The sequence below is a fragment of the Medicago sativa genome, chromosome 8, assembly GCF_051527215.1.
Source record: "Medicago sativa cultivar Bolivia chromosome 8, Bolivia_mono, whole genome shotgun sequence".
NCBI lineage: Eukaryota > Viridiplantae > Streptophyta > Magnoliopsida > Fabales > Fabaceae > Medicago > Medicago sativa.
The window spans coordinates 60,087,586-60,109,847 of record NC_140756.1 but is presented as its reverse complement, the minus strand read 5'-3'; the positions used below and the strand labels follow the sequence as shown (position 1 = coordinate 60,109,847).

At 31.6% G+C, this 22,262-nt stretch overlaps 2 protein-coding genes and 2 long non-coding RNA genes across 4 annotated transcripts; 1 reads left to right on the top strand and 3 right to left on the bottom strand.

Annotated features, from left to right (window-relative positions):
- Positions 1-2,321: 2,321 nt before the first annotated feature.
- LOC146900105 (protein RGF1 INDUCIBLE TRANSCRIPTION FACTOR 1-like) lies at positions 2,322-5,672 on the top strand. The gene is made up of 4 exons (XM_085738729.1): positions 2,322-2,556; positions 3,242-3,439; positions 3,934-4,149; positions 4,790-5,672. Exons 1-4 carry the CDS (start codon positions 2,497-2,499, stop codon positions 5,021-5,023), a joined length of 708 nt encoding a protein of 235 aa, XP_085594855.1. The 5' UTR covers positions 2,322-2,496; the 3' UTR covers positions 5,024-5,672.
- Positions 5,673-9,340: 3,668 nt separating this feature from the next.
- LOC146900104 (uncharacterized) lies at positions 9,341-10,736 on the bottom strand. Its single transcript, XR_015021856.1, has 2 exons — positions 10,546-10,736; positions 9,341-9,593 (listed from the first exon to the last, which is right to left on the bottom strand). It is a non-coding gene; the product is annotated as an uncharacterized LOC146900104 (long non-coding RNA).
- A 1,430-nt stretch (positions 10,737-12,166) lies between these two features.
- Positions 12,167-13,477, bottom strand: LOC146900103 (uncharacterized). The gene is made up of 2 exons (XR_015022373.1): positions 12,628-13,477; positions 12,167-12,482 (listed from the first exon to the last, which is right to left on the bottom strand). It is a non-coding gene; the product is annotated as an uncharacterized LOC146900103 (long non-coding RNA).
- A 4,526-nt stretch (positions 13,478-18,003) lies between these two features.
- Positions 18,004-20,672, bottom strand: LOC146900102 (protein TORNADO 2-like). The gene is made up of 2 exons (XM_085736751.1): positions 20,111-20,672; positions 18,004-18,558 (listed from the first exon to the last, which is right to left on the bottom strand). Exons 1-2 carry the CDS (start codon positions 20,606-20,608, stop codon positions 18,247-18,249), a joined length of 810 nt encoding a protein of 269 aa, XP_085592877.1. The 5' UTR covers positions 20,609-20,672; the 3' UTR covers positions 18,004-18,246.
- Positions 20,673-22,262: the final 1,590 nt, after the last annotated feature.

Genomic DNA, 22,262 nt, shown 5'->3' with positions numbered 1-22,262 from the left:
CATACGATGTTTTCATAACTATTTCTAATTACTGAAATGTGATCAGATATATAGCCCCCACTAATGTCGTGTTCTCATTAGCGCCTCACTAGTGCCCCCATTGTTCTTTATTTAAAGGAGTGTTTACTTACATAGAAATCAACATCGTTTTATTCTATGATCACTTTAGCATTTAGGTAATAAAACTTATATGTTTCGCTATTTATAGCATACCCAATGAATACATATTCATAGGCTCTACTAGTGAGTTTAACTCTCTTAGGGTCCAGATTCCAAATATAGTCCAGACAATCCCAAGTTCAAAAATAAGACAAGTTGGGTTGTCTTTTCTTCAAAAATTTCTTAATTAGATTTTTTGTATTTTGACTTGAGTACTCTATTTAGTACATATCAAACAAGTAATAAAAGTTCCCTCACCAATGAGATACAAAGCCAAAATTACGTATGATTTAAACAACTAGCTCGGTAAATCAACTTTATCGTTCATTTCAGAATAATAAGATGTAGTTGTTTCATGAATAAGTTTGTAATAAAACTCGTTGAAAATGTATATTATGTGCTTCTATCACCACGAGATTATTGATTTTCTTATTGAAATAATTTTTCAATTCCTTCAGTATTGATTTTAGCTAACATATTGTGAATTTGGTATTTTGAAATGTTACGGTGTGACAACATTAAAGTCACACATTAGATTGTAGCTAACATTTGAAGCTTAAAAAACTGCTATGAAAGGGGCTATAAATGTACAATGGTGGTGATTCATCGAAAAATCAAATAAACACTAAGTTAAGACTTCATCATTTTGTTACACTTCTTCATATATTACTTAAAAAAACACTTCATCATACATGAAAATATTTCAATATCAATATAACCAATACAACTTGGATTAGGACAAGGATACTAGAGAAGTCTAAAGTATACAAATTAAGCAAAAAAATCAAATAAATTAAGAGAAAAAAACAAATACATAAGCCAACTTATCTAGAGTATATTTAACTAAACAAGAGGTCTAACCAGGTGTGCCCCCAAACCCACAGCCAAATTAACAATCATCCAGTAAAATAATTGTGTTAAACACTAATTATGAGGTGCAACATAACCATTAAATAATCGAATATAGTAAAGTAGTATAGTCTAAATTGAAAATAATCGAATATAGTATAGTATAGTCTAAATTGAACAAAAATTGATGAGACCAATGACTGAGAATATGACAATGAAAGAAAATACATAAAATACGGGAGTGGATTATCTCCTGTGGAATTTATCTCCAGTTTTCTCCTGTGACAGATCTAAACCGTTCATTTATTTTAATGATAGATCAATGGATAAGAATTAAAAAACCTCTATATTCTTTCTTCCTCTTTCATCGCCGTGTATCAAAACCAATTTTTCTCTTATTCTCTAGTCTCTTATTCCTCTGTTTTTTTTCTCTCTCTTTCTTCATTCAAAACCCATTTTTCTCATCAACAAAAAGCAAAGATTTTTTCAATAATTCTAACAAACCCAAAATGGGTTTTGGAGTTTCCATCATTCTCCACCTTGTTTTGTTGTTTTCTATGATGTTTGTTTCTGCATGGTCACAAGATGATGATGTTATGCAAAAGCTGAAAACTTCAATCAAATCATCAAGCAGTAATCTTGATTGGTCAGACAAAGATTGTTGCAAATGGGAGAAAGTTTTTTGTAATGGAAATAGGGTCACTGCAATTTAAATTGCAGATAAAAACATTGAAGGTTCTTTACCAATTTTAAATAACACAAAACTGCTGCTACAGGTTTTGTTCACTAATATGAAAACCAAATACACCAACACAAAAGGATTTAAAGGAATAGACTCTGATGATTTGTGTTGACAGATGTCTGTGTGTTTATGGAACTCATTGGATTTCTGAAGAATATGAAGCGGTTGCTGGTGTTTTACATGAAAAGGGTGGAAATCGAAAAAGACAAAACAGGGGAAAAGGCAAAACAAGAAGCCATTCATGTGTTTTAATTCTTATCCATGGATCTATCATTAAAATAAATGAACGGTTTAGATCTATCACAGGAGAAAACTGGAGATAAATCACACAGGAGACAATCCACTCCCTAAAATACAAAGTAGTAGTGGATTCATTGCACACGTATCTTTTGGTTTGGTTTTAGGTTTGGGCTTTAGGTTTTGGTTTGGAGCTAGGTTTGGGTTTGAAGACTTTTATGAGGATAAGAATGACCCCTCTCTCACTCTCTCTCTCTCATTGTTTTCTCTCTCTAGAAAAAAACACATTACTACTACCGCCTTCAAAGTTCTACAAAATCCCATTCCCTCTTTCACCGCCTCAAATAGTTATAAACTTCACTCTCTCTCTCTCTCTCTCTCTCTACACACATTTTTCTCTCTTTTTATTCTCTCCCAATAAACAACACACACATACACATAAACCCACTTTCTCACATTCATCACAAAAATACACAGAGTTCTCACTCTCTCCAATCAAAGTCTTCAAGATGGCGTTTGAAAATCAAGACACTGTCCGTGAAATTAAGCCCAAAAACAGGAGAATCATGGTAAATCAAAACACTTTCTTCAATTTTTTAATAAATGTTTTGTTTTCATTTAGCTCACACACTCTCATTGTTGGTTCATTATTTGTGAATTGATTTTGATAAACTAGTGTTAAATTTTTTGGAAATGCAATGATTTTGTGTATTGTTTGTGTTTTTGAATTCTGGGTCTGATTCAAAATTTGATTTTTTTTCAGTTTTATTTTTATTTAGTTCAGTTCCTCATTGTTTTCATTATTTGTGACTTGACTTGATGAACTAGTGTTATTTTTTTGGGAATGCAATGATTTTGGCTATTAGTACTGTTTTTGAATTTTGGGCCTGATTCAAAATTTATTTTTTTTTACAGAAAATTTTCATTTTTTAATCCAAGAATCTCATTGTGTGTTCAATAGTTGAGTTGACTTGAAGAATTAGTGTTAATTTTTAATTTTGTTTCGAATGTAATGTTTTGGGGTTTTATTTGTGTTTTTAAATTCTGGGTCTGATTCAAAATTTGTTTTTTTTACACAAGTTTTATTTTTATTTAGCTCAGACTCGACTCTCATTGTGTGTTCATTATTTTCTGAGTTAACTTGGAAAATTATTGATAATTTTAGAGAAAAAAAATTGGGAATGCAATGATTTTGTGTATTATTTGTGATTTTGAATTGTGGGGCTGATTCAAAATTTGATAATTTTTTTGAAGGGTGCTGGAGGTCCTGATGATGAGGAAAACAGGTGGCCACCATGGTTGAAACCTCTGCTCAAAGAGCGTTTCTTTGTTCAATGCAAGTTGCATGCTGATTCACACAAGAGTGAGTGCAATATGTATTGTTTGGATTGTATGAATGGTGCTCTTTGCTCACTCTGTCTCAATTACCACAAAGATCATCGTGCTATTCAGGTTTGTTAGTTGTTACAACCATTGAATTCATCAAAGTTGTGTGATTTCAACTGTTGTTTGTAGTTGTTGTTCTTTTACCCTTTGACACATTTATTGTGTTCCTGTTTTTGTTGTCAGAAAAACCATCACTTTTCCTTTGGATTTGGTCCTTTTGCTGTTTTCAATTTCTACACAACCAATTATCCATAAATTCCCATTTATTGTTCGTAACCACCACGCATCGATGGTTTAGATTGAATGTGTGTTCACTGTCCGACACATGTTGGTGTCAGACACCGACATTTGATGTTGGTGTCAAATGCCAGTGTATGCCACTACAATCAATTCAATTATTTTTTTAAAATTATTATTGATGACAATGAATTAGTGTCATTGTTGTGTCTGGTGTCTGTGTCTAGTTCAGTGTCGCAGAAGTGAAAAATGTTTTAGCTTTTCAATGCAATAACATGGTTATTCCTTTCTAATGAACTCTGTTTTTTGTGTGTTTGATACAGATAAGAAGGTCTTCATACCATGATGTGATTAGGGTGAATGAGATTCAGAAAGTGTTGGACATAACAGGTGTTCAAACCTATATTATCAACAGTGCAAGGGTTGTGTTCTTGAATGAAAGGCCTCAGCCAAGGCCCGGAAAAGGTGTCACCAACACTTGTGAAGTCTGCGAGCGTAGCCTTCTCGATTCCTTTCGATTCTGTTCTCTTGGCTGCAAGGTATTTTTACATTCCTTCACATAATGTCTTCCCCTTCTAACCATTTGAACAAGATTAACTCCCAAAATAGTAGTAATAATAATCCACCACCAAACTTTTGGTCGTTAAATCAAGGATTTTGATGTTTCAATTTGTTAATGATAATATGATTGAAGTTGCATTGATCACATTTGTTTTGATTGCAATTTTGGATATTATCAAGACCTCAATGTTAATGCATTGAGGTCACATCAGCTACATTATTAGTCCTCATAAGAATAGTCTATAATAGTTGCATTTGACCGTAATTCTCTAAAATACAAGACTCAACATCATTATTATTATTTTTATTTTTTTATCAATCCACTATTTAAAATATTGATCAATGGTATCTCTTTTTTAAGAAAAAACTATTTGCTTTATTTTCAAGCTAGCACTTAAAAGTGGGTTGACTTTGCTTATAATCATGAATGCTAATATAGGTTTATTTTTAACTTTTTCCATTTGTTCCTATACCCAACCTTTGAAATTTTGTCATTTCAATATGGACCCTTTTACATTCAATTCAATTTAATTTTATTGACTTGTCAAGATAATTTATTCTTGTTTTAACTTTTGAGTTTATGCATTGGATACTAATCTATGCAACTATGAATTCTAGATTGTTGGAACTTCAATAAATTTCCAGAAGAAGAACAAGTCAGCTCGTGCTTCAATGATATCAGACTCAGAGGATTCACACAGCAGCAGTTGCAGCCATGGAAGACTGAAGAACATTAAGGTGCAAAGTTTCACTCCTTCAACACCACCACCAACAGTCAATTACAGATCAGCCAAAAGAAGAAAGGGAATTCCGCATCGTGCCCCGATGGGAGGACTAGTGCTGCAATACTAAAAAACAGTTAATAATCATAGGTTATTGCTATAATGCCCTTAATGAGTCGAGCTCCCCTACAGTTAGAGATTCGCATTCACGCAGTTGGAACATCAATGATCATCCGATCAAGTTTGATAGTTCAAATTCAACGACCACTGATGTCCCGACTAAGTGAATGTGGAATCCCTTGACTGAAGGGAATCCGAGTTCGCCTTTAATATAGATACGAAAAAATCTAAGGTATCTGTCTCTATGCTGCTTCGTCAGTTCCAGTGCTAGAGCTTTTTGGTGAAAAGGGCCAGTGCTGGAAGTGCTGTCGTTAATAGTGTTTGTTTGTGTATATAGGAAAAATCCAATAGGAGTGGAAAAAGTTAGGAAAAATAAAACATCTGTGAGATACTATAGTTTGGTAAAAAGAAATGGTGTAGGAAAATAAGCAAAAAGTTCCTTTGGACTAAGTTAAAGATGGTAATGCTTGATCAAAAAAAGTTAAAGATGGTAATGACAATAGTATATTAGGTTTGTTTTCTAGAGCAAGTTATATGTAAGTTTTGGGGATGTAAATAGTGGATATAGTAAAGTGACAATGACTGTTACTCTTTACAAATATAGATGGACCATCTATGTATGAAATTGTGAAATAATAATAATGATAAGTTTTATAAAATCTTGTGTCTACAATTATTATCAATTCTCTTGTCTGATTTCTTTGTAATGTTGATATTTTCTTCGAAATTAAAAGAAAAAATAGTAAGAAAAAATGGATCAAAATTAGAGAATGAAAATAATGAAGATAGAATATATGATCTTTTTTTATATTTGATTATTATTTTTTTTAAATGAGGAACATCAAGTGAATGAAATAATTATTGTTTCATTTAGCTATAAAGAAATTAAATTTCATAAGGGGAGACATTGATTTAAAAAAATGGCATTCTTATGATATAACTATTTTTTTGTAAAATATTCCTATGACTACTACCTCAATTGTTTTTTTCTTTTTTTTTTAATTTTTAATAAAATTATGACCTAATTTTTTTCCTTTAAAAATCAATCATGATACAGTGAATTTTATTTTCAGTTATAACTTTTTTTAGTGGTGATGACAATTGACAATGACATGACCCATTTCTAACGGCGTCTTAAGTGGGGTTAGTCAAAGTTGGGTTCTCATTATTTTCCACGTGTCGTGTTTTAATTGGATATCTGTAAAGCAACACTTATTGGTTCTTGAAAACTGTGTTTAGGTTAGCCGCCTTTTGTTCAGAAAAACAAAACACAATTGTTTTGTGGGCGGCGCTTCGTGGCATTACACGTTTGGACTGACTGGGTCCCACATCTAATTTTGATCAAACGGCTAGCATTTCATCAAATTTTTTTGAACTTTATCCGAATCGATACAAGAAGAGTAATGCTAGCAACACTCTATTTTGATGGCTTTCTCTAATCCTCACTTTCTTTTTTGTTTAGATCATTACGAGTCTACACTTTGAAAATTGAACGCACACAAAGTGGTGGGACATACATTGATTTCATCCGATAAAAGAGTGGGTGCGAGAGAAAATGTTGAAAAATGAGTGTTACCAGCATTCCTCGATATAAGAATAGATTAATCCGAATAAATGAACCCTACCATCCACTTGCAAACTCCATTTAAAGCCAGATATTTGACAAATGAAATTGACACAAAATGAAATCGAACTTAATACTTTAAAAGAAACAAACTCTTCAAGATCACAAACAATCACTAACTCACTCCAAATGGTTAGCATTTCATCATTATTCAACGGTTGTGATCAAAATTGATCTTTCCCTCATTTGTAGGCCACAGTGTCTTGTCCTGTTGCTAAAATAGGAAGGTTTTTGGAATCTAACTTCAGTGGTCATAAATTCATAGATGTGAGATGCAAAAAGCATACGTGGGTTTGTGGGTAAGTGCACAAGTGGTTTAGGGTCATTGTTTGAGAATTTTCCAAGCTTAGCAACGTGTCTATGGGAATAGTCCAGGATAGTGGGAATGGAATCAACCTAAAAATGTTGGCTAAATATTTTTGCTGAATATTAATTACGGAATATGGTAATGAAAATTACTAGCCGGAAATGCATTTGTCATCTCTTAAAAGAGAAAGAGCTCTTCAATCAAAGGTCAGAGTCTAGGGTTGAATGGTGTAATTTAAGTATTACCTGATATAGAATGTTCAAGATTATATGCAAATTATATTGTGATTTGTTTAATTAGTTATTGTTTCTTAGTGTGTAAGAAATAGTATGAAATTAATAAATTTATAATAATTTTAGCCGTTTTGACCAACTTAGGTATGTGAACATGAATTTTCTTTCATTGAAATTACTAGAGTAGTATGCATCATTTTCATTCATATAGGAATAGAATAAAGAATTATCTACAAATGAGAGAAAACAAATTTTGATCAAATTTTTTTAAAAAAAAATATAGAATATATCATAATAACTTTTCATCGAGTGTGAGTTTTAGTGTGTGTTTGATATGGCGGTGGGGAGAATTGATTTTGATAGAATTGAGTTTGAGAGAATTGATTTTGGTTAAAAGTGAGTTGAATGTGAATTGGTTATGTTTGGATACATTTTTATAGAAGTGATTTTTATGAGTTGATGTTGTTTGGATAGTTTGAATCAAAATTGATTTTGAATGTGTAATGACTAAATTATCATTTTAATTAAAACTAAATATCTCATTCTTACTTAAAATAATTATTTGAACTTATCTAAAACCATAAATGAATTTTTATTGGTTCACAAATTTATTTAAAAATAATTTCATATTATAAGATTTTTTTTAAAAAAAAAATTATGTGTTTTTTTATTAAAAAAATTGATCAATTGAGTTATTATTTTTAATACTCCTTCACGTCTCCCACTCTGCCTTCTTCATTTGTCCAGAAGCTTCCACCTCTACCCATTTCCATCTTTTTCTCCACCTCTCACTATTCTAAATTTTCCTTTTCCATCTTCTTCTAACCTTTCTTCTTCCCAATTTCACTATTTTTCTCTCATACCATTTCTCCATCACTCACCAATTAAGAACATATCTCCATCACTATTTTCCTTTTCCATCCTCTTTTCTTTGTTTCATCTGCAAATCCAACAAAATTATGATAGATCTGCAAAAATAAAGAAGAAGAAAGATGTTCCTTTTTAAGGAAGAAGAAGAATAAAGATGTTTAATTGTAGGAAATTGGGGAAGAAAACATGGGTATATTGGTAACTATACATTGCATTGAAATAAAAAATGAGTTTCATAAAAGCAGAAGCTAGGAATACCAGCTTCTATTGTACTGGCGTTTTGGGATAAAAACTAAGTTTTTTAAAAGCAATTTTCATTCACCCAAACAAGGAAAAAAATTTGGAAACTGGGTTTCAAAAAGTAAACTCACTTTTGGCTGTTGAAAACGTGATGCCAAACACATACTTAGATGATGGTTACTATTTTGTTTGTGGGTAAAAAAGTTTTTCATCAACATTGTAACTTGTGCTATACGGAGAATGGAGGTGTCTTGTGTGCAGTTAATTTAATTTAATTTTTAAAAAAATGATCATGATATAATTGTTGTAATTTAAAGAGTTTTGGTATGCAATTTTGATCACAATTAGATATTCTCAACATATATCTTTGCGAGTTCGGTCGTTTGGACCTATTATTACACTAATTTTTAAGTTGACATTGGAACATTTAGTTATTATTTTTACATTGGATTGAATCATAAACTGCTGTAAGTTATTTTATTATTTGTTTTAAAAGTTAAATTTAAAAATAAAACATGTTCGAATAAGATTGGGTTGGAATTGTTATTACTTTATATGAAAATAATCGTCACTTATATCCCAAAATCACACATAAAAAATTTATGATTCTCATTTTTGTTTTAACCCTAACATGTTACTATGAGTGGTATGCCCATCACTCTGATCGCCATTCTAATTACCACCAATCACCACTCCGATCAGTGTCAACCAACGCTCATTGCTGAGTGGATCCACACTCACATCACATATTTTGAGTATAGCAATCAAGAAATTGACTCAATTGAAAGCAATCAGAGACAATCTTTGTATATGTCGAAGTTCGAACCTCAAATTTTATTTTCTTCGCACATAAAGTATGCGAATCTAATCACTAGAGTATTTGACAAGAAAAGTTCATGTTGCTGGTAAAAAAAGGTTAATATACCACAGAGTAAATGGCTAAGAAGGAATCAATTGGATTATAGTGGATGAATCTTTTTATTTCCCCATGTTAAACGGCACTCCTTTTTCATGTATGGTATTAAAAAAGAGTAACTTTTATAAGTACATATCTACAAAAAAGGCAATCTCAACTTTTTTATTTCTGTTTATCAAAAACGTCCCTCCCCTTCAAGCTGTACCCCATAAACATCAACATATATAATTACATGCAACTATATCTCTTTATGCTTTAAAAAAAAAAATGTATCTCTTTATTCATTTCATACATTGCATGAGAATATAAAAATATTTTAAGCACACAATAATTATGCTATAAGAACAAGGCAGCCTAGTCAGAACTCGATCCCTTCTTTATATATATTCTCTGCAAATAACAAGCTAAAAATAACCAAAGCATATATTTTTCATAAATTATTTATGTCTATCAAAGTGGCATATGCAACGAATAATCTCAAGCTGTATTATTTTGTATACTGTGGCAGCCTCGTAGGAACACATTACTAGAATGTGAAAGTACGGGATGGGTATATAGGTGTGTGTGTGTGTGTGTATATATATGACAAAAAAATTCAACATATATGTTTAAATAATACATAAAAAAATATATGTTTAGATAAATTCACGTATGAATAACTTCAACAATCAATTAAAAGTGGCTTAATTGCACTTTTCCCCCTATCTTTTGCTAATTGTGCGATTTTGCACCCTTATTTTTTGAGCGATTTTGCACTCCATCTTTTTGCCCCCTTTCTGGTTAGATGGACCTTCTCGTGTTTAATTGCACTTTTGCCCCCTATTTTTTTTGCCAATTGTGTGGTTTTGCACCCCTCTTCTTCTTTTTTGAGCGATTTTGAACCCTATCTTTTGTCCCCTTTCCTCTCTTTTAATGATGATTTTGAACAAAACACAATTGGCAAAAAATGGGGTGCAAAATCGCTCAAAAAAAGAGAGGGCTCAATTGAATGTTAATGACAATGAGCTCCTACTAATCAATGATCAATGTAGAAAATTCCGGTTTAAATTCTAATGGAAACAATTATTGTAGACTTTATTCATATTTTGGTCAAGTTTCAAATTATCAAAGTCCATTTCCTAGTAAGTGAATAAACTGAGATTGAAAATTACTCTGGACCACCGTAATTTTATGAAGCTATATAGAATATAACTTTTGTTAAAATCGATTTCATCGTCCATATCCAAATATGCATTAAACTAATTTCACATATAAAGAATCCATCCAAATATGCACTAAATTAATTTCACATATAAAGAATCTATTTTTATGTTCACAAAGATAAATCCAATCAAACACTTACCCAACTTGACAACCTTTTTCCAAAGTGTTCCCAACTTTACACAACATATTTACCATCTCCACCTTACTCTAAAGTCTAAACACACCTGTTATCCTTTTTTGGTTTGGAGAAGAAAAATACTTTACATGTATGATATGGAATTGCATTTCTTTATCATGATGTCCTCGTCAAATTAATAAGCACCCTTCACTGAAAGATAGAGTCACATATTTCTTGTTCCCTTAGCTATAAGTGAAGATGGGTCCGACTTGATTAAATTTCTTAAGCTATGATGTCATTGATTAATAACTCTTAAAATATATAGGATGATGGTGCTGATTATGGTGGTTAAAGCAAAAGAAAGCCTCTTTCATGCCCACACTATCGTATACTTCATCATCCCCTTGAGTGGGTCCCTTGGGTCCGTGTTTTTTAGGTTTGATTGGTTCTTCTTGTTTTAGGTTGCCAAGAATACCTACTTTACTATATATTATAATTAAATATAATTAATACTATAAAAACTAGATATATAAATAGATAAAATTATAATACTCTAAAAAAAAAAAGAGATAAAATTATAAGTTTAGTTATTTTCCATGAAGCGTTTGTGACATTCTTTCATGAACAATTTATGTGAACCCCTCCACCATAAAAGAAAATAATTATATATATATATATATATATATATATATATATATATATATATATATATATATATATATATATGTCCTAAAAAAAATACTTGTTTTGTTAACATCAATCCGACGTGGAATCTTCATTATGTATTCATAATTCATTGTCAAATATGTACGCCGCCTCATTATATCATAGTTAGGTATTTTGTTTGTTCTTCAACTTAATTAACCAGAGGTTTGGTTATTGTATAGTTAGACACATTAATTATTGCTTGACAACACATTGCATACTACTTCCTTAAAAAAAAAACACATTGCACACTACTTGAAATATTTATTTATTAGAAGGATTTTTTTTTTTAGAGGTTATTTATTAGAAAGGATGTACGTAATATAAAAATGCGGAATATATATGATGAAAATACAGATATTAGACTAGTACATTATTTTGTTCTTTACAATTAGAAGATTATTTGATTTGTACCAAAAAACAAAAGAAAAAAGAAGAGACTATTTGACAATGATGTAAAATGGGTGCTCATTCTCGATTGTTATAAACAAGATTAAGAGTGTTGGCAACATGGTGTTGGAAGAGTTGATATCATGTCTCTTTCCAAAATTAGAATCCGGGTTGTCATTTTTCAACTTGAGAATTAACAAGATTAAGAGTGTTTGGTTAGGGCTGCAGTTCAATTGAAATCTAACAAAATCAAGTTTCTTTTTTGAGAGCACCAAAACCAAGTAGATTAAATGCTTGTATGTAGCACACTTTTAAGCTGAAAATATAAGTGTATGGTAATTGATTTTTTTTTTTTTTTATAAGAAATTTGAATCAAGACCTTTCAATTTTATGATTACATAGAGTCAATTTTAAATACGAAACATACACAAGCCTTTTTTTTTAAAGTGAAATGAAAGAGCTATGCCCCAACGAAAAAAGAACCAAGTATTCGTTAATCTAAGAAAAGAAATTCTAGAAAACATCTACCATTACCAATACCACAATAGAGATAAAAGTAGGACTTTCTCAACACATGCCGATACAGTGATCACATCCTTGATTTTGATGTGATTTAAACAACCATCTCTTACAAACCCCATCGCATGCTAAATTGTAGTCATAGGGTACACACCAAAACTTCTATAGCTTCTACTCCAAGCAATGTCAAATTCTCACAAGTTTAGCTTATAAAACCACGCAACTCCCCAACTTCATGGAAAAACCGGTTAGAAATTACCAATGGTGGTCACATAACAAGTCTCCACACTATGCAGACCGGCCAAAATGACATGCATCACAATTCAAGGCTACATCTCTGGTTCCTATTATAAGCAAAAAACGACTTGTTAGATTTGAATAACTGATGTATTTGGTCAATATTATATAACAGATACATCAGTTATTCAATGAATCTAGAAAAATATTTCTTTTTTGCTTATAATAATGAGTTACTGACCGGAGGTTTACCTCCATCCCTTTGGTTTGGAGGAATCCATGTAATATGCATCAATGGTACTCAGCTAGATTAAAATTCTGCAACATACTATGGTATATGCCTGAGACTCATTTTGGTTCCACACTAAGTCCAACTTCAAATTTAGACTAGATCAACAGAAAGTAATTTTATTTTATCATCTTGACAAAATTAGCATTTTTAAACTGATTATTTTTAAATACAAATCAATTTTTTAAATTAATTTTATATTTGAATTGATTTTGCCCCTCTCATCAAACGCCATTTAGCAAAAATACGGATGCTTGGTTTGTGTAAGGCAAAATCATTTTGTCTTGAAATCTCAGTTTGACTTAAAGTGACAAAAATAACTTTCACATAAAGTTCAAAAAATTATACCACCTTCTCTTTATGTCTAAATTACATATAGAGTAAAATCAGTCAAACATAAATTACCTCTATTTCAAATTAAAGTAGAACGAAATAATCTATTTTACATAATTCTATTCAACATCACATCCATACAAATGGACAATAATTAATAAGTTATATATGAAATAGATTGGTGTGTGAGTACATATGCAATCAAACAACTACTCAAAGAAAAACTATAGAATCGACAAAGAAAGAAAATCTAGAGTATTAAGTAAGTTCAATATCGACATGAGGACATGGGAGATGCATATAAAATAATGGATAAGAAGAAGAAGAAGCCAAGTAGTAGCTATAATTCATTTACTTGGGCCACGAAGTGCTTTGGTGGAGCCCGTGAAACAACCAAGTAGGGCACGTAACTAATTCAAACTCCACTTGGTGCTCTTATATCTTTTCTTCACAAAACTAAATACACATATGAAAAGCTTTTGTTATGATTCAGACAATATTTTTATACTTGTGTTCTATAATGTGAATGTGAACGTGTGCTAAGATATGTGGAATGTAATTAGGAGTAACCAAAAATGATGAAGGAGGAATGGGTACGTGTCGTCATTTTTATAATATTATGTGGATCAAGTCCAATAATAGTTAGATTTAAATATCATGTTACATTTTATATATTAGTCTAACAGCTATATCTTTATTCAAAATGTGACTTAGGCTTTTTCCAAAATCAATATGACCTGATGAATTATGCATTGTATTACACAGTTAGGGTTTTACAATCTTGTGTTGAGCAAACAAAAACATGATGAATTATGCATGCCATTACACGGTTAGGGTTTAAAAATATTGTGTTGAGCGAACAAAAAAATCATTATTACGATTTACGAGGGAAATATGCTAGACCATGGGGTCCTACAAGAGGAAATTCCTAAGGAACTCAATTTTGTATCATTCAAAATTAATGAAACCAAACATATAGTAAAGGAATTAAACATGAATCAAAATTCGTTTCATCATGTGGTGGTCCACTTGGTAGCCTCAATACAAATTAAGAAAGTAAAAATAAATTATCTTTGATCAAAAAGTTCAACGCAAACATAATGCCAAGAAGGTACCTTCCATATACAGTTTGAACATAGTGCCAATTGCAATGTCGATATTTCTTCACTTCCAAGTTCTAAATTTTATGTCGATATAAATGTACTACGCATAAAACAAAAATTATCATAATTTACTGGTATTTCTTTTCTAATAAAAGTTAATTACAATATATTGAACATAGTGCCAATTGCAATGTCGATATTTCTTCACTTCCAAGTTCTAAATTTTATGTCGATATAAATGTACTACGCATAAAACAAAAATTATCATAATTTCCTGGTATTTCTTTTCTAATAAAAGTTAATTACAATATATTAATAGACATATATGGTTGAGGTGGAAGCTTTTGTCATATTGCATAGTAGTATGTGGAAGTTGAAGGTGACCTCTAAGGCAATATTGAAAGAGTTTGTATCTTCATCTCATCAGTTAATTAATCGCATAAAGTCACATAGCCACAATTATTATTATTATTTTTTTTTTGAAGAATCCACAATTATTATTGTAATAACGTAACGTAATAGAAGAAGCAACGTTGTCATACGCCTAGTCAACTAACTCTGGAATGAACCTTTTTTTTTTTTTTCCTTGTCACAAACTTTTGATTATTTCAAGGAATCCTGCTCTTTACCCAAACAGTTTTGCTCATTCCCAAAGTAAATGTCACAAATGCCCCTGCGTAAGTTAACATGCGCTGCGTGAGTTAAGTCACGCTACGTGACTTAACTCACGCTAGTTATAATTCTGCAAAAAATCCCAACGTGAGTTAACTCACGTTGGTTTTCATACACACACTACATGAACATCCTCCCACCATATATTTTGTAAACCTCCAAATCTGACCATATATTTTTAAAAGCGAATCCACCGACTTGAGAAAGCCAATTGGTTGATGAAGTGATGAGGAATTCATGATGGATGGTCCTTTGTAGAAAGTCAACACAAAAGCACCTGCTATTGAGATTATGCTCCCCATTACCGAATCCACCGACTTGAGAAAGCCAATTGGTTGATGAAGTGATGAGAGCAAACCACGCAGACTAATAACTTTTCAATTCTTAATTACAATTATAAGAGCAAACCAAATAAGTGGACAACAGACTAATAAGAGCAAACAAAATATTGTGGATTGCATGAAAGCAAACCAGCGTGAGTTAACTCACGGTGGGAGTCAGTGTGTTTTTTTTTTTTGCGTGACTTAAGTCACGTGATATTTTGTACTAGCATGAGTTAAGTTGCGCTACGTAACTTAAGTTACGTACGATTTGTACTTGCGCAAGTTAAGTTGCGTAGGGTCATATGTGTAATTTACTTTGGGAGTGAGCAAAACTGTTTGGGTAAAGAGCATGACTCATTTCAAGTTCCCATGGGCCACGATTGCGACCCAACTTTAGGGGGCTCATACACTCTATCAATTAAGAAAATTTGTATAAGAAAATTGCTCTTTTGCACATAGTATTTGTTCACTGACACCTCAAACTAATTAAACTGTCTTCAATGATAATTAACTACCGTTCAATAACCAACACATTCTTGCTAGGAAAGGTAATTAATAACCGTTCAAGAAAGTTTACATATTCCTATATAGATTATAAGCGCATATCCTCGTAAACTTAGCTCAGTTGGTAAGGACAATGCATAATATATGCAAGGTCCGGGGTTCGACACCAAAAAAAAAAAAGATTATAAGTGCATAAGCATTCTTTGGAATAGAAGTTTTCAATGTTATTCTTAAAATGGTCTGATTTCACAAAATGTAATTCCTTGGAGAGGTTCAGAACTTGCAAAACATTGCCAAAAATATCATAATAGACAACTTTAGCATTCATTTGTTCTAGCTCAACCTACATAAATCCTTGGTCATCGTAGTAAAACTAAACCCCATCTATCCCATTTTTATCAACGTCTCCATTCCATGCCTTTGTGCCTCCACCATTAGTTAAGAACTGCATTTGGCTTGAAAACCGCTTAGTTTCATCAAGGTGGTAATGATGATTTAGTAACCTAACAAAAAACCAACCCCAAGTTAAATGAAGTTAACATAAAGACCTGCTGGTGCTACTTATGTGTTCCAAGCAATGGTTGTGCCCATTCATGTACATATCAACATTTTTGGTGTGCAAATTTCATTTTAAAATGAGATTGTGCTAGAAATTACATTCTATTTGTATATTACGCGTATGTACAATTGTTTTTTTAAACAAAATGAAATTTACTTCATTTCATCAACGATAAGATTTTGAAATACAATTAGGAATAATACAGAAATTGGAAAGGTTTAGGGTCTAATTTGGACGTTCTGACTAAATTATAGCTTTATGGAATATGGCCGACTCTTTTTGCTTGTCTCTTAATGAAAATAAACTTAAAATTTATGATGAGAATGTAACAAATATCTACAAAGACCGAGAAGAACCCCTAGCTCATTACAATGTGATGTCCAGTGGCGGAGTTGCTTTTGTGTTTATAACCAATTTTATTTTACCAAACCCTACTTTGAAATATAGGAATCAACAAATGTCCTTAAAATGCCCCGTAATTCATGCCTAAGAAAAAATCATTGCAAAGAAAGCTTGTACCACCTCTATGTGAATGTCGTGGATATGTTGTGATCAACCTGATCATAGTTTATCTTAGTAAGGAATTAAAGACCATAAACCTTTATTACATTCCAAAATCATCTAAGATTCTTTTCCAGTATCCAGTGGCGGAGCCAGACAAAAAAGTTTAGGGTGGCCGCCATCAAAATAAACTAAAATATATATATCATATTACATACGACACATAAGTCAAAATAAACCAAAAATCGATCATTCAAAATTTAAACTACATAATATATAAAACCAGCTTTATCAACAAATCTTAACACAAGAGTCATTTGTTCCTTTTTCGACTCATCATAAGCTTCATCAACAACAATGCAAAATTTAGAATCATCAATTTCTTCATGAATATGTTTTCTAACCCTACTAGAAAGAATTTGCAAGAGCTCTTTTTGAATTTGATGTGAAGTATATTTGCAATTTTCACTACTAAAAAAACAAAAATTAGAGAGGGAAATTTAGTGAAGGAAAACATGAGATCCCTCTCTAATTCCGTCACTAAATTTTACGATCAAGGAATTTGTGAGGAATTTTATTTTTTCCGTCACTAATTTCCCTCCTTAATTTTGCTTTGCCTAGTAATGTTTCTGGAGCATTTTTTAACACAACTTTTACAACTTCATCATTGTACTGGACAAGAAAATAAAAGGAATTAAGGCTAGTAATATTGAAGAGCCTTCTATATTTTGGTTTCAGGGAGGAAATACAAAGAATTAAGGCTAGTACATAATCCACATATAGTCACAGGGAAATATTTGGCAAATATCACATATGATAAACCAATATAGCGCAGGGAAGCATATATTTTGGTTTCAGGGAAGCAAATAGAAAATAGCATTCAGCAAGGGTCCTTTTTCAGCATCCACTTTCCGGTATATATATAAAAAAAATATATAAATAAAGATGGGGTGCCGGTGGCTCCCCCTTGCCACCCCCAGTTCCGCCATTGCCAGTATGCAGGCCGATTATCTTTCTCTCATTGTATGCACTTTAAAGGTTTAGCACATTCCTAGAAAAATAGTAACGTAAACATAAATATGAATATAAATATAATTTACACTATTCTTGTAGGGCTTTACAAGATAAAAATAATCTAAAGGCCTTCAAAGCAAATAATTAATTGCAAGGTATTAAGGTAGCTCTAGTAATATAAATAGAAAAATCTAGCGACCTTAAGGTTGTTCTTATTCATAATATGACTTTATTTAGTCATATTTCTCAATCATTTTTCATTGGAGACTCTCCATGAGTTATCCATGTGTATATATTCAATTCAAGACAAATTCAATTGTAACCACAAACTTATGAAATCCGTCATAATATAATTTTACTTCGAATATATTCTCTCTCTATGCATAGAAATTTTTCCGTGGATGGATTCATAAGAATCTAACAATATGAGACAAATCCATACATTGTACACAACTTCATGTATTTTCTTCACTACAAATTTTAATAATTAAGCCAAAGCAAAATGACCCATATTGTTCATAATCTAATTCACCTAGAATTTCAACATATAAGAAACAAATCGAACTTTTAATTTCAAGTGTAGCCTTGCTTGTATTTGCGAAAGAGCTCCTCAGTTTTGGCATTCCTAAATGCAAAACACCCAAACAAATAAACAACAATTAAACCAACCAATGCAACTATTAATATCACATTGGCTTTCCTCCACTCTATCCTAATTGTTGCTAACAAACCAGCTTTGCATGAGTCACAATTATAGCAAAGTTGTGTTTGATCATTGCTCCATTTCATGCAATCCATGTCTTCACTTGTGTTAATTGGGCTAATCCAATATGTTGGGTTCACAAATGTGTAACCACATTTTGTTGGTGGTTTGCAACAACCTGACTGCATGAGATATGAAAGTACAAAAGAAGTTAAAAAAAAGGAAAGGGCATAAAGGGTTAAAGATGAATAATATATTTTGGGGAAAAGAATATGTACTAACATATATGGGGTGAAGAATATAGGGTCAACTTTTTCTATTGATATAATAAATCTGAGTTTTTAGGATTAATTAATAATTAGTGGTTGCTTTAAGAATAATTTACTTAATGAGCAAGAAATGTCATAAAAACGGATATATGCAAGATCTTGTAAACAATTGCAATCGAAAACCATGCTTTCTTGAGAAGTCTAACTAGCTAGGTGTGTGAGACAAAAATTGAAGAAAGACTAGAGGACAGTTTTTGAAGTTAAAAGAAGTACAAATTTGATATGGTTTTTTTAATAACTAATTTTTCATGTTTAGATAAACAACTTAATTAAACGCTTATAGCATAAACCTGTTTATCATATACAGGCACATATTCAATGTGGGGGCAACGGGGTCAACCGACCCCACTTACCTCCACTTGCTTATTGTATTTTTAACCTAAAATTTGATATTTATGCAGTTTGATCCCACTTATATAATATTATTGTCTTCACATAGTTCATTCATAACACTATAAAAAATTACAAAACCAAGAAGGATCTTAATGAGTGTTCTAAGAGCACTAGATAAGAAATCAAAAGAAGTAATTTTTTATAAAAAGTTGTTTTTGATTATTATATCGACCAAAATAACAATTATTTTTAAGAAAATATTTTCTTTTATGAAATCTTTAATCAATTCTCTTAGAGCGTATCGTTAGCAAGACCATAAAACTGCTATTATATTCTAAGTTATTCTTATATTTGTTGAAAAGGCTATGTGATTGACATTGGTGGTTGAAAAAATAATTAATTAGGGTTATATTTTTATACTCCGCTAGAAATAGAAAAATATCTTAAAAAAATAACATTTTAGAGCAATTATAAGCATAACCTATATAATTTTTGCACGCTTACGCGTTTATATAGTTTTATATAAATTTTTATAATATAACTTTGACCTCACTTATTAAAATTTCTGGATCCGTCACTGATCATATAAATGTTTTTTTATAAACTATTTCTATAGTAAAAGATAAAATATGTAAATTGTTTCATATAAGTTATTAGCTGTTTTTATAAGCTATCTTTGAGATCTTATGTAAATAAGCTGAAAACAACTTGTATACATGTGATAAGTTGTTTTTGTAAGATTTTTCGAACAATGTCGAAATTCACAAGTGCTTTTATATTAGATAAACTCAAACAAACCAATTTATAAAATGGGCTCAAAGCCTAAAGTAATGTATACAATCCTAGTATGCAATTGAGGTTATAATAATTTGATTTAAGAGATTTTGAAATCATGGTTTCCCATTTCATCATAAATCATAATTGTAATCACAAAGCAACTACAATTGTGATTCAAAATCATTCTTTAGAGCTTCACAAACTCAATGTCTAGCCAATCATTGATTTACTAATTGGATTGAAGTATGCTAATTAGAGAAAACGTACTAGTCAAGTAATGGACTAGTGGATTTACCTGCAAGGGTGATAGGTGTGCATTAAAGAAATCTTGAGCAATTCTATAACTTTGATTCAACTCAGCACACATATTTGATGAACTAAGACAATTCTTTATTCCATCCCATTTATGTGAGCTTCTAACCCTTCTACGAAGCCAAAATGAAAAATCATCCACACGATATTCTAAATATGACCTATTAGGTTCAATATTCCCATGTCCTCTAAGTGTAACCGAATACACAAAAATCACCAAAGAACCCAACAAAACAATGAGCATGAACATAGCAATGAGGTAGAATATGAGAAGCATTGGGATTCTCCAAAAGGCTCCAATGAAACCTACCATGCCAACAATTAAAATTAGTATCCCTAAAATGATCACTGGCCATTGTAGAATTTTGACACATGATTCTGCTTGTAAAGTTGATAGCCAAATTCCAGCACCAATTATTGGGATTGAGAGGAGAACTGCAATGAAGTTTATGATTCCTATCACATTGTTGCTCAATGCCATTTTAGAGGATAATAAAGAAAGGGTTTGAGTTTTTTGTGAATTTAACCCAAATAAATTTGTTTCTTATCTAAGATATATATACCATGAAAGGTTCTATAGGAAGTTATTAAATTATTTAATCAAGAATTGGGATTTTGAATTTTTATATATACTTAGTTTAATTTACTTAAGGCAAAACTTTTAAACAAGGAATGTCTTGCACATTAGTACATAGAGAGATAGTAGAGACTAGAGAATAAAGGAAAAATGCTAGACAGCGATGATAATGAACAATGTAGTTTTTGTGTTGGACTAGATCGGAAGAAAGAATCCACGTGTGTCTTGATGCTTTTGTAGCATCTTACTTAGTTTCTTCACATGTCTTCCAAAGAACCTTGAGCAGTTGTGTGGATAGATATTACATCAATGTTGATATACATTAAGGTAATCGTAATTACTACCCTATAAATTAATTGGGCTTGTTACCCATAATTGATCGATGGCTTATTATAAATAGTTTATTGGCTTAAATATGTCTTTAGTCCCTGCACTTTCATCAGATTTTGACATTGGTCCCTACACTTTTTTTTGTTTGGAATTGGTCCATGCACTTTGTAAAAATATTGGTATTGGTCCCTCTGTTAACTTTCTGTTAAAAAAAACACAAAACTATTGGTATTGATCCCTGCACTTTGTAAAAATATTGATATTGATCCCACGTGGCGTGAAATGATTGGGCCACGTGGCACTCCGTTAGTTTTGTGTTTTTTTTAACAGAAAGTTAACAGAGGGACCAACACCAATATTTTTACAAAGTGTAGGAACCAATGCCAAACAAAAAAAAGTGTAGGGACCAATACCAAAATCTGATGAAAGTGCAGGGACCAATGACACATTTAAACCTAGTTTATACTAGGCATGATACTGAGCGGAGTGGGGACGAGTTTTACATTCTCCGTCCCTATACCCTACTCCCACATATTTATCCGTTACCCTACCCATACTCAACGGAGATGAGAAATTGAATCTCATCCCCGTCTCTGACGGGTTCGAGTTTCCCCATCCCCATCCTCACAATGGATTTTTTTTTAATAAAAGTAAAAATATTTTCAACTTTGAGCGTAATGTTGTAATAAATTATCCAGCAAAGAGATGATAGTGATCAATGGCTATGGTGATTGAGAAGAGAGAGGACGAGATTGAGATATGGAAGGAGAAAGAAGTGAACGAAATTGTGAGATATGGAAGGAGAAAGAAGTGAACTATGATCATAAGTGAGTGTCATCTGAAAGACTGAGACTTTGACCGTGTGAGTGAAATGAATTAGGGTTTAGGTTCCTATTTATATAAAAGCGGTAATAAATTGATTTTTTTATATATACAGGACGGGTTTGTGTACTTGTGTTTTAAAATTGGGGAAAATCCAAACTCATACCAAACCTAGTCAAAGCAGAGAAAACCTGTCAAATTGAGTTTGGTTCGGACGGGTACCCGGGAGTATGGGTTCTGTTGTCATGCCTAGTTTATATGAGTTCAGGAATGCTCCATTTACCTATTGCTCCATTTAGGCTACAGATGTGTGACATGTGGCAAAGATAGATCTAAGGGTTGAGATTTAAAATAATAATAAAAATGTTTGTTTAATAAAAATGAACTAAACAGAATGCACCACCTC

Bases quoted from the DNA above. Each gene is read 5' to 3' on its own strand.
- LOC146900105 (XM_085738729.1), top strand. From the start codon at position 2,497: ATGGCGTTTGAAAATCAAGACACTGTCCGTGAAATTAAGCCCAAAAAC. The intron at 2,557-3,241 runs GTAAATCAAAAC...ATTTTTTTGAAG, and splicing joins CCAAAAACAGGAGAATCATG to GGTGCTGGAGGTCCTGATGA. The intron at 3,440-3,933 runs GTTTGTTAGTTG...TGTTTGATACAG, and splicing joins AAGATCATCGTGCTATTCAG to ATAAGAAGGTCTTCATACCA.
- LOC146900102 (XM_085736751.1), bottom strand. From the start codon at position 20,608: ATGGCATTGAGCAACAATGTGATAGGAATCATAAACTTCATTGCAGTT. The intron at 18,559-20,110 runs GTAAATCCACTA...TATCTCATGCAG, and splicing joins CACACCTATCACCCTTGCAG to TCAGGTTGTTGCAAACCACC.